This window comes from Arthrobotrys flagrans, assembly GCF_004000055.1.
Source record: "Arthrobotrys flagrans strain CBS H-5679 chromosome Unknown unitig_15, whole genome shotgun sequence".
NCBI classification, from domain to species: domain Eukaryota; kingdom Fungi; phylum Ascomycota; class Orbiliomycetes; order Orbiliales; family Orbiliaceae; genus Arthrobotrys; species Arthrobotrys flagrans.
The window spans coordinates 4,150,251-4,166,457 of record NW_027137545.1 but is presented as its reverse complement, the minus strand read 5'-3'; the positions used below and the strand labels follow the sequence as shown (position 1 = coordinate 4,166,457).

The following is a 16,207-nucleotide window of genomic DNA, read 5'->3' as shown; positions in this document are numbered from 1 at the left end:
ACATGCCCTCGATTCTTACTACGGACTCTTGCTCACCAGGAAACTTATTGTTAAGAGAGTCATGGGAAACTCTTTTGATTAGTCAATTCGGGAGGGAGATGGGGTTCGGGTCTTCCCACATGTACATACATCACACAGCGTAGGCTATTAGAAGGGAAAGACGGGATAAAAAAAATGGCTTCTATAGACTAAATACGGAACTAACGAGAAAACGCCGATAGGGATGCTCGGAATAATGATGATAACCCCCCGATGAACTCCATATATACGCGGACCACTGGTTTCGGTATGGTCGAATGCTCCTCTGATATGATGTGATGGGTTACAACCCCTCCTCGACGCTCCACGCCCCCTCCGCCTTCTTCAAAACCTCACAGGCCCATCCGACCACGAACAATCCGGGTGGCCTGCTCCCCACCTCCTCCACTGCCGCCACGATATGCCTGAGCGTACTCCTGACCACCCTCTGATCCTCGCAACTCGCACGTTCGATAACCGCGCACGGCACCTCCGCCGGCCAACCCTTCGTCTTCACCAACCCCTCGACCAAAGAAGGCAGCCTATGGCAACCCATCAAAAACACCGTGGTTTGCGATTTTACGTATATCGGTGGATCGGGCGGAACGCCTTTCCTTCCCGTGCCGGTGCAGATGAGGATTTGATCTGCCACCGCGCGATGGGTCGGTGGGATTGCCGCGTATAGCGGGGCCGATAGCGCGCTTGTTATTCCGGGGAGAACGTCGACTTTTATACCACGTTTGTTGAACCATTCGTATTCTTCCGCCCCCCTGCCGTAGATGTACGGATCTCCCTGTTTCAGCCTTACGACTTTCTGTCCGAGGGTGATGGCCTCGAGGCCTTTTTCTAACAATTCTGTCTGCGCGGCTTCCGCGTTTCCGGGGAATTTTCGGGCGATGAAGAGGGTGCTGCGACGGGGGATCAGGGAGAGGATCTGGGAGGGGACTAGTTTGTCGGCTAGGATCAGGTCGGCGGTGAGGAGGGCGTCCAAGGAGGCTTTCGTGAGGAGGGAGGGATTGCCCGGGCCAGAACCTACCAGGGATATCGTGCCTCTCGGTTTTTCGGTATCGTTCGGAGGGGGGATTTCCGTGGGGGGGATGTCGGCGGAGGCGGTGTATTCGTCGAAGAGGTTGTTAACATCGTCGTCTGTCAGGTCCACTAGTTTTTGAAGCGGCCAGTATTCGCAGATTTGGGATAGCCATCTTATCCTTCTCGATTTTTGGGATTCCAAATCGTCCGGTTGCACTAGCGCATTAAAACTGGCCTTTTGATCCGTACCGTCATCCTCCTCTTCCTCTTCCACCGCTCCGCTGGAAGCGGCCTTCTTAAAATCCTCCTCGATGACCCGTCTCCTCAACCCCCCGATCCGTTCACAAGCACCCCCGATCCCAACCGGTAACGCAGCCGCGACGGTTCTTCTCAGCCGACTGGCTAACTTGCAACCCATCCCCGAGGTCGTAATACCTATTTGCAGCGGACCGTCGGAGTAAGTCGATAATAACGTAAAAGTACTCAGTGCCGTCGAATCCACCACGTTGACGGGGATGCGGAGGCGGGTGCAGGTTTTCGATATCGTCGCCGCTGTGTGATCAAAAAAAAAAAATAAAAAATCATCAGCTTCTCCCTGTCCGTTAACATAATGGGAAACCCTACGCACCCGATGAACTACCGGCATCCAACGTAACGAAAACAGCATCGACAACCCCCTCTACCTCCTCCCTTCCCAAAGTCTTCAAATCCTCGCTCTCAAACGCCCGGTTGATGAACCCGACCTCTCCATCTTCAATCCTTTTCTTCAATCCCAAATGCACTTCCCCGGACTCGAGCCCTTCGGGAAAGATGACGGTAGGTAACGCACCGACTTCTAACGATCTCGTACAACGGACGCCGGCGAGGGCGTTGCAACCGATTATCAGGTGGATGTGGCCCTTTGAGGAGGTGGCGGTTAGGAGGGGGGGGTGTAGGGTGTATTGCTGTTGGTAGGAGGGGGGGGGAGGATGGTGGACGGGATGGTGGTGGATGGGTATTCCGGCGCTGTCATGGTGGGTAAGGATTGAGAAGAATATGGGCGTTTACGATGCGGACAACGGGACATTGTGGGCTATGGGGGGTATGGTTATATAGAAAAAATATAACAAAGTCGGGTGGGAATAACTGGCGACGATAAACTCGGTCGGGAGGCCGACAATCGGGGTCCATCGAAGCTGCTTACTAACTCCCCCCCGCGGAAACTATTCCCCGTAGATATTACTCGAGAGAGAAAAGATCCAGCGACTGCGGCGCAGCCAATTAATAATGCTTCACCAAAAAATACCGTATATCTCAAAGCTAAGAGCTAAGAGCTTCCAGGGTGCTCCGTAAGGCGACCCATAGGAGCCGATTAATTCTCGATGGTGTCATTGGCGCTAATCCGTACTCGGAAATAGTAGCGTGGGTGTTTTTTTTTTTTCATCTAGCGCTTCTTTGGAAAGGTACCTGGACCTGGTTCCAGACTCAAACGTACGTATATTTTTGTCCGTGATGGGATGTGCTGCAGCATGCATCTAAAGGTGGGGGGGTAATTAGTCTGAAGGATGGTTCTTCCGAGGAACTATCTTGCGCTAAAATGGTGGGATGAGCAGTGGGGTTTGATATCGACGTTGTCCCAATCGAGATAACAAAACTTCGGAGATAGACATCGGTATCTCTGCGCTATCTCTCTTTGATTCAAAACAACTATTTGATTCGATTGATAAAAAATAAAAAAAATAAAAAAAAGGATGGTATTTTCTTGAAAATAGGAAACAAAAAAACAAACCCGGTAATACAATGTTATATCGATCAAAGCATGGATGATAAAAAAATGATATGAGCGAGAAAAAAAGAGAGAGCCAATCAATGGAAAGATAGCATGAATGGATGGTTTCGAATAATACACAAGACGAAAAGATGAAAAAATGAGATCCCAGGTATCGATATCCAGATAGAAAAGGAAAAAAAAAAAAAAAAAAGTAATCAGAATCAATAATGCATGCTTGCTGAATCAAAAAGAGAACACAAAACGAACCGACGATGATGAATTAGAAGGAAATAATTGGTCACCGCGAAACCGAGATGCAGCAGCAACAACGGTCAAGACCGCAATCGGGGATCAAAAAAACTTCAGCGACCGAAGATCGAACGAGAAAGGAATGAAAAGGGGAATATGAAAAAGGGCTATGAAAAAACATGGTAAGAAATGAAAAAAAAAAAAGTCAGCGCTTTTCGTAGAAGCATAAAAGAAGTGTCATCCTTCGCCGAATAGAAAAAAAAAAAAAAAAAAAAAAAAGTTGCTTTTCGATGAGGGTCAAAAACGTGGTGTGCTCTCAGCCAACGGATGCAATGCCGTCGTTTACATAATGCAACAGCCCCGTCCGGAAGATGCGGCCGCTCCTTGCGGCTTCGCGGTCAATGCCACTCTTGCAGCTTCCGAGAAGGCTTCGTTGACCCCACGGTTGATTTTCGCAGAGCATTCTAGAAGTCTGTCAGTATTTTCTGCATCAGTGCCGTCTCCGTCTGTCGCTTACCGAGATATCTGAGGGCCTGGAGATGCTGTTAGTTGTATGCCTTTTTTTTATTTATATATTTTTATTTTTGTTTAATTTAAAATCCATACCTTGATCCTTTCGGCAACAGCCAATCCTTCGGCATAACTGATGAATTCGCTCGCTTTCTCCGGACCTTCCGAGGCAGCCTCTTCTCTCAAATCGCATTTCAAAGCGACCAGGACGAGCTTGACGCCCTGACAGTTGTCTGCGATTTCTCCAACCCACTTTTGTTCGACGTTTTCCAGAGAATCTCTCGAGTCGACCTAAAAAAAAAAAATCCATCACCCCGATCAATTTCCGTTATTCCTCCACCGAATATCGGATAAAAGCCCCGGAAACTCGGCAAGGAGCGGGTGTGTGCAAGGTGGGAAATTTGTCGGGGACGAGACGTAAACGTACGCTGAAACATAGCATGATAGTGTGGGTATCGCTGTAAGACAGCGATCTTAATCGGTCGAATTCCTCTTGTCCTGCTGTGTCCCACAGGCTGAGTTCGATATGTGTGTTGTCGACGTAGATGTCTAGATTGTCGGGCCGGGATCCTGGTCAGCATCTCTTTCCTTTTTTCCAACGCGTTTTTCGCTTCAGGGAATAGCGGGTTCATCGAGGTAGGAAGGATGGGGTTTCAGTCGTATTTTTGGTCGGGAAAGTGGTATAATTGCGCTTTTGGTAACACAAACGGGGAAGAGGGGAATTCAGGCATACCGTGGACGTAGTTTTCTGGACAACAAAGAGAATCATTAGCAAGTGAATTTCTGGCCGTTATTCGAATTAAGATGCATACCAAAAACAGTAGGTTCGCTGCGAGCGCAGGAGAGGAATGTCAGCGTTTCTATCTTTGTCTTGACGGATGTAGCGATTTCGGCGCAGATGGAGATGGAGAGGGATTTGTTTAATTTTACATACTATACCTGAGGGAAGTATCTGAAGTTGAAGAAAAACCGATAGTTAGCAAACAAATTACACTCTCGTTTTTTCGGATCAAGGGGAAAGGGAGCAGTACCCTCTTGTGAAGACGTTCAGTAAAGAGGTCTTTCCGCAAGCACCGTCGCCGAGTAAGACGATCTTGCGCTGGACTGTCGAACGTGCCGAGGAGCCGCAGAGAGGCATTTTTGTAGTGATGATGATGATGATGATGTAGTGATGGGAATTGAATTGGTCGGATTGGGAATTTGTTTTTTGCGATGAGGGTGGTCGGCCGGAAGATGAACGGTGGAAGGATAATTAGGACGACGGTCGCGTTAAAAGGAAAGGGAAAGGAAAGGAGAAGGGGGGGGAGAAACAGAGAAGGGTAAGAGAAGATGGTAAGAAGAAGAGAGAGAAGAGAAGGGGTGGGAGAGATGTGAATGCGGTCAATGGTGGTTTCGGGCTGAGTGTTTGATTCGATCTGATCTGATTTCAATTGATAGATAACCGTCAGAGCCAAAATCTACCGGGGTTATTCTCTATGGCCTTCCTGATAGATCTCTCACAGACCGATCAATAACTATTATAAACTAACTCCAACCAAGAGGCAGCATAAAGGTAAAAGGGGGGGGGAACGGTCGATGAAGTATAAGAAAGAAGGGAGAAAAGAGGAGAGAATTCCATTAATTAAACTGATTAATTAATTAATGAACGGACTGAGGAACCGAACGTGAGATACGAGCAGGGGCCATCTCGTTAAGCCGTCATAATGTCATGCCATGCCAATGCCAATGCCGATTGCATTATATACATTCAAGGAGTGTCTATGATGTAGTTCTAAAATAAAGGCAGGTTCCGAGACGGTTGGATCCCGTCCCAACATATCTCAACCCGACTATTCTGAACTCCGATATATATAGTATACCCTTCTTCTCCTTAGTCTCTACCGTAGATACGATCGATCGGATCCGAGTTTAGACGTACAAGTACGTATATCAGAAAAGACAATCCGGGGCGCAGCGGGATGACGGCGCCCCATTCACATAATTAACACCCATGCGGAGACGGATTAAACCCTCCAGGTTTCCCGGTTCTATTTCTACTTGCTATCATGATACTAGTAGAACGCCATACACGATATCCATACCGCATAGGCTAGATTACCTCTACGAGGGCAGGTTTTCTTGACTAAGAATACCTATACCGGATATTGGTTGTACCGGTGCCAGTAGATAGTAGATTAATTTGAGCCGCATCGACTGACCAAAACGGTCGGCGGCCAAAAGCGTACTACCTGTGAGCAACAACGCCAACGCCAACACGTCCCCCCGCGTCTAACACCCCTCCATCCAACTACAACCAACCGCTGCTTCCATTCCCTTCGACCTACCACCGTCTTCTCGTTCAGGGACCGAATAAAGAAAGTCACAGCTACCGACCATGTCTGACGATGATTTCATGATGGACTCCGGCGGCGAGGAGGAGGACTACGACTTCCAGTACGAAGACGACGACGCCGAAGAATCCGGCGACGTCGACATCGAAAACAAGTACTACAATGCCAAACAGATGAAACAAACCGATCCCGAAGATGCCATCGTGGAATTCTTAGGTGTCGTGGCTCTAGAGCCCGAGAAGGGAGACTGGTAAGCTATATCTCCACCGAAAGGATCTAGCTAGCTAGCTCCGGCTGCGGATAAAAGCTTACCGATCCATCGAATAAAACGCAGGGGCTTCAAAGGTCTCAAACAGGCAATAAAGATCGAATTCAAGCTAAAGGACTACGATGCGGTTCGTATCCTCCGTACTGGTTCCGATCATTGCAACAAATTGCTAATATAATACATAACAGGCCGTCGAACACTACAAAGAACTCCTCACCTACATCAAATCCGCGGTAACCCGCAACTACTCCGAAAAATCAATCAACAACATGCTGGACTACATCTCCCTCTCCAACGACCCCGCCGACATGGTCTGCATGGAAAAATTCTACGCCCTGACCCTCGACTCCTTCCAAGGTTCTGCCAACGAACGTCTGTGGCTCAAGACAAATATCAAACTCGCCCGTCTGTGGCTGGACCGAAAGGAATACCAGAGGCTGAGCAAGAGTATCAAAGAGTTACACCGTGCCTGTCAGAAGGAAGATGGGTCGGATGATGCTTCGAAGGGTACATATTTACTCGAGGTTTATGCGTTGGAGATTCAGATGTTGTCGGAGCAGAAGAATAATAAGCGGTTGAAGGGGCTGTATAATAAGTCTTTGGCTGTCAAGTCTGCTGTGCCGCATCCGAAGATCATGGGTGTTATCAGAGAGTGCGGCGGAAAGATGCATATGAGCGAAGGTACTTTTCTCCCTCCCTCCGAACATCACAAGGTCGGAAAACTGATACATTCGTATAGAAAACTGGAAGGAAGCACAAATGGACTTTTTCGAAGCTTTCAGAAACTACGACGAAGCCGGCTCGATGCAACGTTACCAGGTCCTCAAATACCTCGTCCTCACCAGCATGCTCGTCAAGTCCGAAATCAACCCCTTCGACTCCCAGGAAACCAAGCCGTAAGTCTCTTCTTATATCTCCCAAGGAAGAAGAAATAATAACAAAAATAGATACAAATCCGACCCCCGCATCGTCGGCATGACCGACCTCGTCGACGCCTACCAACGCCAAGACATCAAAAACTACGAACTGATCCTCCAAAAACACAAAGACCAAATCCTCGACGACCCGTTCATCCGGGAACACATCGACGAAGTCACCCGAAACATCAGAACCGAAGCATTGCTCAAATTGATCAAACCTTTCACCCGTTTCACACTAGCGTTCATCGCGAAAGAACTAAGGATTTCTGTCGAAGAAGTTCAGGATATTTTGGGATTTTTGATATTGGATAAGAAGGTCCATGGGAAGATTAATGCGAATAACGGGACGGTCGAGATTTCGAGTAGGACGGATGTCGAGAGGATGGAGGCGATGCAAGAGTGGAGTGCCAGTTTGGGATTGTTGTGGAGTACGGTATTCGCACCGGGGGATGGTGGGAGGGGTGGAGGTGGGGGCGGAGGGGAAGAGGGTGCGGGGATAGGTAGGGCGGTTTATGTTTAAATTTTGAGATGGGTTTTGGATTTTGCATGACCGCTTGGGGGTTTTTGGTGCCCTTGTGAGACCCTTTTTTAGAATATTGTAGTTAACGGTTAGATGGACGGATAACCTTTTTTTTTTTTTTTGGTGGTATGAATTGTATTCGAAGATATTGTTATGGCTGCAGAACTTGAAACTATCGCATGGTAGAGCAAATTTCCATCCTGTGGTCGAATACAGCCTTGTGAGACTGTCTCTGATGTTGTGTAACATCCAAATTGTTTTGAAAAAAAAAAAAAAAAAAAAAAGTATAGACGGGCCCGGCCGAGCCCACGGAAAATAAGCAAGGCCTGAGGCGCATATGCACGCATGTAGCATCGTGTCGTCCTCCCGAGGTCAAAGTTATTTATGAACTTGCAGGGTAAGCTATACGCCAGGTAGAGCTCGTAGTTCGGTAGGGCGGAGCTGCAGAGCTCGTCCGGACGGGCTATGACATGGCGTTATTGGTGGGGCGTCGGCGCAGTAGGTAGATGCGTAAATGTGGTTTTTCAGGGTAAGCTCAAGGTAGGCTGGCTATTTTGTGACATTTATTGTACCGCTTGCGTCCAGACTAATTTGACGGATAGAGAAGAAATTCACGGATGACAATTGATGGAGCATCATATCGTACAGCAAAAACGGGTAGTTTCACAGCTTAAACTGGCGGGTCCGTATACCCGAGTCCACCGTGAAAAAGTATTACATGGAGTATAATTTCGGATATGGAATTCAACAGTTACAAAACTGTACTTTCGAGTGATGGTAAAATACAGGTTAAAAGAGTGACAATATCATGTCAATAGTGTCTAATCATTATATCCCTTGTTATAGCAGCCAACACTTGAATCAATTTGCATGTTGTATTCCGAATTCCATCAAGGAACGGACTTGGAGGCCTGGTTATGAGTCTTAACCTCCAAACACGTTTCTCTTTCGCGTCAGTTCAGAGGAAAACTGCGACTGAAATTCGAAGTTAATTAATTAGTTTGGTGCACGGTGAGGGTGGTTTTGGATGATTTGGCAGTCTCTCGTGCCAACACATGGGCTCTGGCAATGAGCTCTTCCACATGACGTTGAGCTCGGGTCGAAAAACTCACACCACTCTGGAATCGATTATAACCGGTTGAGCTATTGGGGAAAACATGAATAAAAAGGATCGGTAGCTCTCGGGTTGGTAAATGCAGCCTGCTGTAGAACGTGAAGCTTAGGAGACATAAATTCCGAGCCTCGAGCTCGGTCGAGCCGGCGAGAAATTACAAGTTCCCTACATGCATCATTACTTGTGTAACCACTTGGTTACTTGCATGGGCGCTCTCTCTCTAACATTGAATTAATAACTGGTGAGCGGAATACGCCAACTGTCACCGTGTACCGCAGGTCTGGAATGTATTTTACCTGGATTTCTGCCGTACCATTGGAGGGATTCCGCTCTTTCCCTCTGCCTTACGGGGCTGCAGAGCTCGGGCACCCCTCAGGTCCGTACCGAAGAAAGAAATACGCTCAAGTCACTGGGTATTAGAGTATTTTTTTCGGTTCATGAATTCGAACCCTGGAAGTGATCGATGCACGATGGCATTTTGGAGCTCACGGGTCCATACGGAGCCCGAGCTCCCTGTAGAAAAATCTTCAGGCCCATCTGTTGATCGGGTAAGGTGACTCTCTGGAAACACGCATCAGGCAGATACCATTGCTGGGGGTTTTCAGAAACTTGTGTAACAAGGGTCGGATCGAGCATCCGAATATTCGTAAAGACGGAGTTCCAGGATTGAATTGTCGACGATTGTCTGCTTGAAATCGAGACTACCAAGATGAAAAGATAAGCAGATGCAAGTTCCCCTGCGTCTTGCAAGACGAAATTGTGATAACTTCATCCGATATGTCGCCTGGTGTGAAAATATAGATTACCTTGGTTATTAAGATTCGGTAAGTATACACGGGTTTCCAAGTACCCTCGAGTGACGTGGATGGCGAGTCGAGGCGGTACTGTCCCAATGAGTCCGTCAAGGGCCAGGATTCGTGCAGATAGTACCATGTGGCGATTCGGAGCCTAGGATTACGTAGTTGAGTTTTTTGCCTGCAATCGGTCGAGGCCATCACAGTTTTTCATTTCTAAATCCCTGCTGATGGGAACCGAGAAAATTAATCTACAATCCCGAGAAGAGGAAGACCTAGTATCTATTCCTAGGAATAACGGGAATCGACTTGCATTATTCTCTAGCTCTGGGATGGTGCATCGCATGATATGCCTGGGCACATGCTGAAGACCTATGCATATCGGATCGCTCGAGGGCATGTAGAGAATGTGATACAGTAAATCGTGTTTGAAATATTTTTAATCGAGTACCATCGGCTAATAATATATGTATTTAAACCAGCATCTTGAACACATACTGCATTAAGCAAACTGACGATGCTGTCGCCGGCCGGCCCTGGACAGGGAATCTCGTTCTGATAAATATGATATCGACATCTCTATCACACTTCACAAAATTTCACGTAATTTAGGCATGATTTCGGTACCTGTAAGAAACGGAGCGAATCGAGTAATAGAAGACGGGTACGGGGGGGAAATAGTAGTCTGTGTTTTATAATAAGTGTGGTGGGATCCGTCTGGAATTTATAGCGATGCCGGTGGGTTCTGTGGTAATTGGTGTGTTGTAGCCGTGTTGGTAGCTCCCGTAGACCGTATTTGATTGCATCGTAATATATATGATGGGTGTAGTTTGCACTGCGCCCGTTTATGCACGGCTGGTTCGTTAACGAGACGAACACACGTACACAACCCCTCCACTTTTGGATCCTTTGCATATGCCCTCCCGCAGTGCCCAAATCTTCAGCGTAAACAACTGCTGCTAACTACTGCATTATTCTCGTCAGAGATCCCGTGGGCTCGTGAGTAGGTCGAGATCGTTGCCTTCTAGGTAAGCCTCGCCTCGATATTGTGCAGTACTACCGGACAAGGGCTCTCTGTACCCAATCTTCGGATCCGGATTCTTCTAGGTATTACAAACTCTTGCCTGCATGGCAGACTAGCTGACAAGTTAGGTAGTTTCGTACAGGATATCTCAATTTAAAGCTATCAGAAAAAGAACAGGCTGCCAGTATCATTTAAACGAACTAAAAGCAGGTGAGTCCCGCCATCTTGGTCTTATATCACAATTCCCACTGCAACCGTCCCATTCATTCCATTTCACAATTATACCTAATAACCCATATCTCGCTTTGTTTGTCACACTGTCTACACATTTTGATATACACAATCATGCATCACCTAAGCCTTCCCCCCACCGATATGCCTATAGGGTGTAGTTCGTACGCACCATGTGCCTGTCGTTCCTGTCAAGCCCCCTACCCCGTCCCACCTCTCTCGTCGTTCGCTGCCCCACCCCCATATCCCCTAGTTTACCCAATCCCAATCCCACATATGGGCCTCCACTCGAGTTTGCCAATCTCACATCCACAATCATTATACCAAACTAACAATTTTTCACTTCTTCCAGAAGTATCTACTGTTACGCCAAGTTGGTCATATAGATCCATTCCAAGAGTAGTTACCTCTGTCCTCCCTGTCAGTTGTGTTTCATCTCCTCCATCATATTCTTATCCTTCCGGTGCGTCAGAAATCAGAGCACCTTCTAGTCCTTCTCGGGCAGAGCTTTCGGAGACACATAGTCCAGTTTCCACTATTACAACAATGGCTGAAGAAGCAGGCTCTTCTTCTTCCGCGACGCAGGAGAAGGCAGATATGAAGACCGCCCAAGAATTGGCGGATTTGGAGAAATTATCAGCACAGTATGAGCCGGATGTTACTGTAAGTTTGATATTCCCCACGAGGAAAATAGTTTGTATCGGGAATCTAGATGCATAATTATGTTGTGTATTGTGAGGTAAATGACTGACCGGTTACACGTCCACCGGGGTTGGAACAACAGGGCCCTCTTGTTGGAGAATTGCAATCAAGCAAGATCCTCGAAGCTGAATACGCAGGTGCTGACCTGGTCTATGTTCGAAAGACTGCTGTAATTCAAATCCCGACCCCTAATTCAATAAGTCTTGCATAGAGTTTACTAACCAGCTAGCTACGTAGGCACTTTCACCCAAATACTCAAACTACCGCACCATTAAAGGTGATGGGAACTGTGGTTGGAGAGGTATGTGATTCTAATTCTCCTCAAAGATGATTACACAGTTGCGATCTAAATTGTGCTGATAGAACGCCCAAAATTACAGCTCTCGCTTTTGGCTACTTCGAGCTACTTCTCCGGACTGGTGATGCAAAGTTTATCGAAAGCGAGCATGCTCGCATTGAATCTCTCTGTAAATTGTTGGACTCTGTTGGAATGGCCGACTACCTCTATGAGGACTTTGTTGATGAAACAAAGAACCTACTTAAGACCATCAGCCAGTCTCCGGCAATCGACAGCCCTTACGATGATAAAATTCTCGTGGAGGCATTCAACAAGGACGATATCAGCAATTCAATCATTACCCACCTGAAGGTAAACAAATAACACTCTTTTATTAACCTTGTGCTAGTATTTTAATATACTAACGGTGATACGATAGCTCCTTACGTCTGCCTTCATGAAGGTTTACCCTGACGCCTATGCTCCTTTCCTTGTCGAGCACCCTACCATCGACGAATACCGTGGTGCTCAAATCGAACCATACGGAGTACAGATTGACCATCTCGGCGTCAAAGCTCTTATCGACGTTCTGTTCATCCCCGCTGACCTCAGCGTTGAAATCAACTATCTTGACCGCAGCGATAGTGACGAGGTCAACGTCCACAGGTTCGAGGATGAATCCGCACCCGCCTCCACAAAAAAAAGAGAAGACCGAGAACAGAGGACCCTTAGAGTGCTGTATCGTCCGGGGCACTACGACTTGATCTATAAGAATGGGGACTTGGCTCCGCAGAGTTTGCCGACTTCACCTAGTTTGGGGAACGTTCGTGTTTCAATGATGTTGGGTCAGGAATATACGCAGAATCCGTTTCGCCCCTCTCCTCTGGTCCAGGGAATCTCCAGCCCGTCTCATGACGTCTGCGGGCAATGTTTTCCAACCATGCGAGCGTACAGAAGCCACGATGGTACCCTGAGTACGATGCAAAGGGTTCGAAAAGAAACTGGGGCCGAGACGGATCCACCATTGCGAACAAAAATGTTCAAAAACTCACATTACAACACCCGCCACTATCAAAACGACCATTTCCAGCCAGAGATGTGGGGCCCCGACCAGATCGAGAAGCCTAAAGTTCGAGGTTCAAAGCGAGCGTTTTGGAAGAGCTTCAAACATTAAAGTATTGTTTTGTCAGTCCGGCGGATTAGCATATGACCGCCTGTCTCCGTATCTCTTTCGTGGGCTGTCTTTAAACCTATTGGAATATCAACTTTTTCTTTTACTAGGATGGCGTTTTCTTTTTTTTTTTTTTTTTCTTTTGTATAGTCTTCTGAGAAGCACATATGGGGCTGGGCACTTGTTTATTCTTTTACCTGATAGAGGGGGAAACGAATCACGTATTCTTTCTAGCATAGAAAGTATGAGAAACCGGGGCCTTGAAGGTTGTCGAAAAATGCAACAGATTGGCCAACACTATATTTAGAATCTTGGCTGTAAAGAGGAGAGCTAGTAGTGGAAAGTAGTCATCACGAATGCTATAAGGTTGTAAACTAAATTTCAGAGCGTCTTTGCTGTTGCATTAGGTTTTGTGAAAGGGGCGTTTTTAGATGAAAGGAAACCCCATGAAACGTAGTCCAAAGAAAAAGAGGCACTCAAATAAGACAACCCCAGACTTATATATCGCATTCCTTTTTAAACATTTCATAACCTAGAGCCCCAGCTGACGCTTGCGAAGCTTAGGCAAGAAGGCCCTCTCGAGGCGCGAACCCACCGAAAAGATCGAGAAGAAGTTCAAGCAAACCACCGAGCCTCGGAGTACCTCCGGATGCTCCACTGGCCGCTGCATCGCCACTCGGAGGGGGGAGGATTTACATTTCCTCCACCGGCTCCACCGTTTCCTCCGGGCCTCCCATTCCCGCCGTCCCCGCCGTTGTTTACGTTGCTGACGGGTATGGGGTCACTGCCCCCGCTGCCGCCGTTGGTTGGGGAGCGGATGCAATTTTTTGGTCAGCTAGAAGAGATTCAAAAGAGTGACCATTCAACGTTGGATTTTTACCTGGAGAGGTGATGATGTGAGGGTGCATTTGGGAGAAGGATTAAACTTGGAGGTGAAGAATCGGGGTGTTTATATAAGTAATTCGAGGTTTCGAATTATGTAGTTACACTTACTCAAGCTACACTTGAACGAATCTTGAGATCGGGGTCGCCTTAAAAGACGTCATTGTAGACCGTAATGTTGGATTCGAGACTATGAGTGTTGCACTGTTGTATAATAATAGTAGAATAGAGGATATGTCATGACTTGGACCTACTGAGAATTTGAATAACGATCGTGTTTTTGCCAATATTTCAACATGAGGAAAGTATAATACGGTGCCGCGATCAGTTTTCAAATCTTTGACTTCGACCGGTGGCAGAGGAGTCTTTTAAAGAGTATTTTTCGAGTCCTACTAAACCTCCTTCAAACACTCTTTTTTCTCTCCTCCTGGCCGAGTGGCGTTGCCAAAGATCTTGAGATTTAACTGTAACATTTTGTAAACCCGTTAGTCCGGTTCACGGTGTCCCATTATGGGACGATTGCCTAATAGAACATGAAATCTACAAGCGGCATGAATGAAGACTTGGCTTGACTACCAAAACCCCCGGACGCAGTTATGTCGCGGCACAAAGAAAATTAAAAAACTCTTTCCGTCCAGTTTCCCAAGGTCGATTTCCTCGTACCCGGACCTGTTCGATGATTCAGTTTCAGCTCAAGTTGCTGACCCGCCCCAACGGCCAAATCTTGTATCACGGTGATACGTGGAGTTGATTGACAGGACGGTAAATAGCTTTAAGCTGTATGCATGCAAGTTTAAATCTAGCGTTACCACCACCAATCTATAAGCAAATATAAAGGTGAATCGAGATCGCCGGTTTAGAAGGCTATTAAATGAATACAACAATTTGTATCCACAACTTGATGGGTTTCATAAACCAACGAAAGCTTGCTCGTAGGATCAATAATTTCGATCTGCTTTCGTGATCCTAGAATGTTGGAAAAATGATATCACAAATCGCGATTTAGCTTTACGGTAAGGAAATCAATGCCTCCAATACCATATGGTCACGGGATCCGAAGACGCTGTGACCGTGGCGAGTACGGTTCGCGGAGGAGCTGGGAAGTCCGATGGCATTAAGAAAGGAATTCCCAAATACCCATTCTCAAGATCGAAATTTCTACCTTGTCATGGTCCCGCTGTTCCAATCGACTCTACTATATCTGTGACATCCATGCATCGTGAATCCAATTCTGTATCAAAATCCGCTAAAGTCAAAATCCAACAAAGTGGCTGAGTTGCGTAACCACGCTTCACTGCCACTGCGGCTAAGCTCAGTCTCAAACCTCCAAAATCTTTCCTTCGCCAAAACCTCGACAGCAGCATCGACAGCATCACCTCCATCAACCGCCCCGCCATCACCCCCCTTCAAACGCTCCATTCGTCCCAACCCACAAATATTCAAAATGGCACCGAAGCGAGCAACCGGCGCCCCATCCGCCATCCGCGCCCCTCACCAGCGCTCCCAACCCTCGGTCTTCACACAAACCTACCGCTTCATCACAAACTCCGAGAACGCAAGCCTGATCCGCTCTGTCGCCGTCTTTGGAGTCGCTGTGGCTTTCCTACATAGCTCGGTTGCTGAGATGTTGGTTCCTGCGTATGTTTTATCTTGAAAGACCATTGTCATTCATGGTTCTTTGTGTGAAGAAAGGAAGGATGAAGCTAATAGTTACTCGAGCAGATTCTAAATGATGTCTTTCCTCACTTACGGAAGACCATACGTGTCTCCTCCATCTACAGCTTTGGCAACTTTATAGGATGACCGGCGGACAAAATTGGAGGCATCGTTGGAAGCTACAACCTTGACACTCTACCAAAGAGTTACGAAATCCTCGAGTACATTTTTCTTCTTCGGGGCTGCAATCCCCCCCAATCCTAGTCTCGAGCCTACGTCGCAGGCAAAAGGACTAACACATCTCTCAAAGTGGTACTCTTCTACTACTATTGTACATATATTCCTCCCTAAAAGTCTACACAGTTGTAATATAGAACGATCAGCCCGCATGCGCAGAAGCATGCGAGATACACGAATGAAAACGAAAATAGAAAGACTTCAAAGGAAACGGTCCGAGCCCATCAAATAAAAAGTGAAAAGCACCGCGATCTTTTTTCTGTTTTTGAGAAGTGACGATAGAAAAAGAAACTGTCCAATCTTTTTTTGTTAAAAACGCCGAAGATATAATGGGGCGAAGGGGAAGGAAATGACGGATCCAAACGATGAAACAAGAACGCCGATACAGTTGAACCACTCCTAGCAAATGCACCAGTTAAGAAACCCCTCTCCGTCGTATTTGCGCCTTAATCGCTATACCCTTTTCACTATCCTTCACATATTGCTCAAGGTGATTCGGAAAGAAACAAAACGAACACCACGCAT

At 46.9% G+C, this 16,207-nt stretch overlaps 5 protein-coding genes across 5 annotated transcripts; 3 read left to right on the top strand and 2 right to left on the bottom strand.

Annotated features, from left to right (window-relative positions):
• Nucleotides 1-322: 322 nt before the first annotated feature.
• DFL_001131 (uncharacterized protein) lies at nt 323-2,113 on the bottom strand (the record flags this gene model as incomplete). The annotated part of the gene is made up of 3 exons (XM_067629706.1): nt 323-1,599; nt 1,676-1,882; nt 2,095-2,113. The coding sequence occupies 3 exons, from the start codon at nt 2,111-2,113 to the stop codon at nt 323-325; spliced, it is 1,503 nt and encodes a 500-aa protein (XP_067495699.1).
• Nucleotides 2,114-3,388: 1,275 nt separating this feature from the next.
• Nucleotides 3,389-4,694, bottom strand: DFL_001130 (uncharacterized protein; the record flags this gene model as incomplete). Its single annotated transcript, XM_067629705.1, has 8 exons — nt 3,389-3,510; nt 3,564-3,579; nt 3,653-3,847; nt 3,984-4,105; nt 4,290-4,304; nt 4,369-4,385; nt 4,491-4,508; nt 4,588-4,694. 8 exons carry the CDS (start codon nt 4,692-4,694, stop codon nt 3,389-3,391), a joined length of 612 nt encoding a protein of 203 aa, XP_067495698.1.
• A 1,236-nt stretch (nt 4,695-5,930) lies between these two features.
• Nucleotides 5,931-7,594, top strand: DFL_001129 (uncharacterized protein; the record flags this gene model as incomplete). The annotated part of the gene is made up of 5 exons (XM_067629702.1): nt 5,931-6,136; nt 6,221-6,281; nt 6,343-6,835; nt 6,894-7,050; nt 7,102-7,594. The coding sequence occupies 5 exons, from the start codon at nt 5,931-5,933 to the stop codon at nt 7,592-7,594; spliced, it is 1,410 nt and encodes a 469-aa protein (XP_067495697.1).
• Nucleotides 7,595-10,234: 2,640 nt separating this feature from the next.
• Nucleotides 10,235-12,910, top strand: DFL_001128 (uncharacterized protein; the record flags this gene model as incomplete). The annotated part of the gene is made up of 8 exons (XM_067629701.1): nt 10,235-10,259; nt 10,487-10,501; nt 10,704-10,736; nt 11,110-11,420; nt 11,542-11,628; nt 11,697-11,760; nt 11,840-12,108; nt 12,176-12,910. The coding sequence occupies 8 exons, from the start codon at nt 10,235-10,237 to the stop codon at nt 12,908-12,910; spliced, it is 1,539 nt and encodes a 512-aa protein (XP_067495696.1).
• Nucleotides 12,911-15,233: 2,323 nt separating this feature from the next.
• DFL_001127 (uncharacterized protein) lies at nt 15,234-15,518 on the top strand (the record flags this gene model as incomplete). Its single annotated transcript, XM_067629700.1, has 2 exons — nt 15,234-15,427; nt 15,512-15,518. The coding sequence occupies 2 exons, from the start codon at nt 15,234-15,236 to the stop codon at nt 15,516-15,518; spliced, it is 201 nt and encodes a 66-aa protein (XP_067495695.1).
• Between the last annotated feature and the right edge of the window lie 689 nt (nt 15,519-16,207).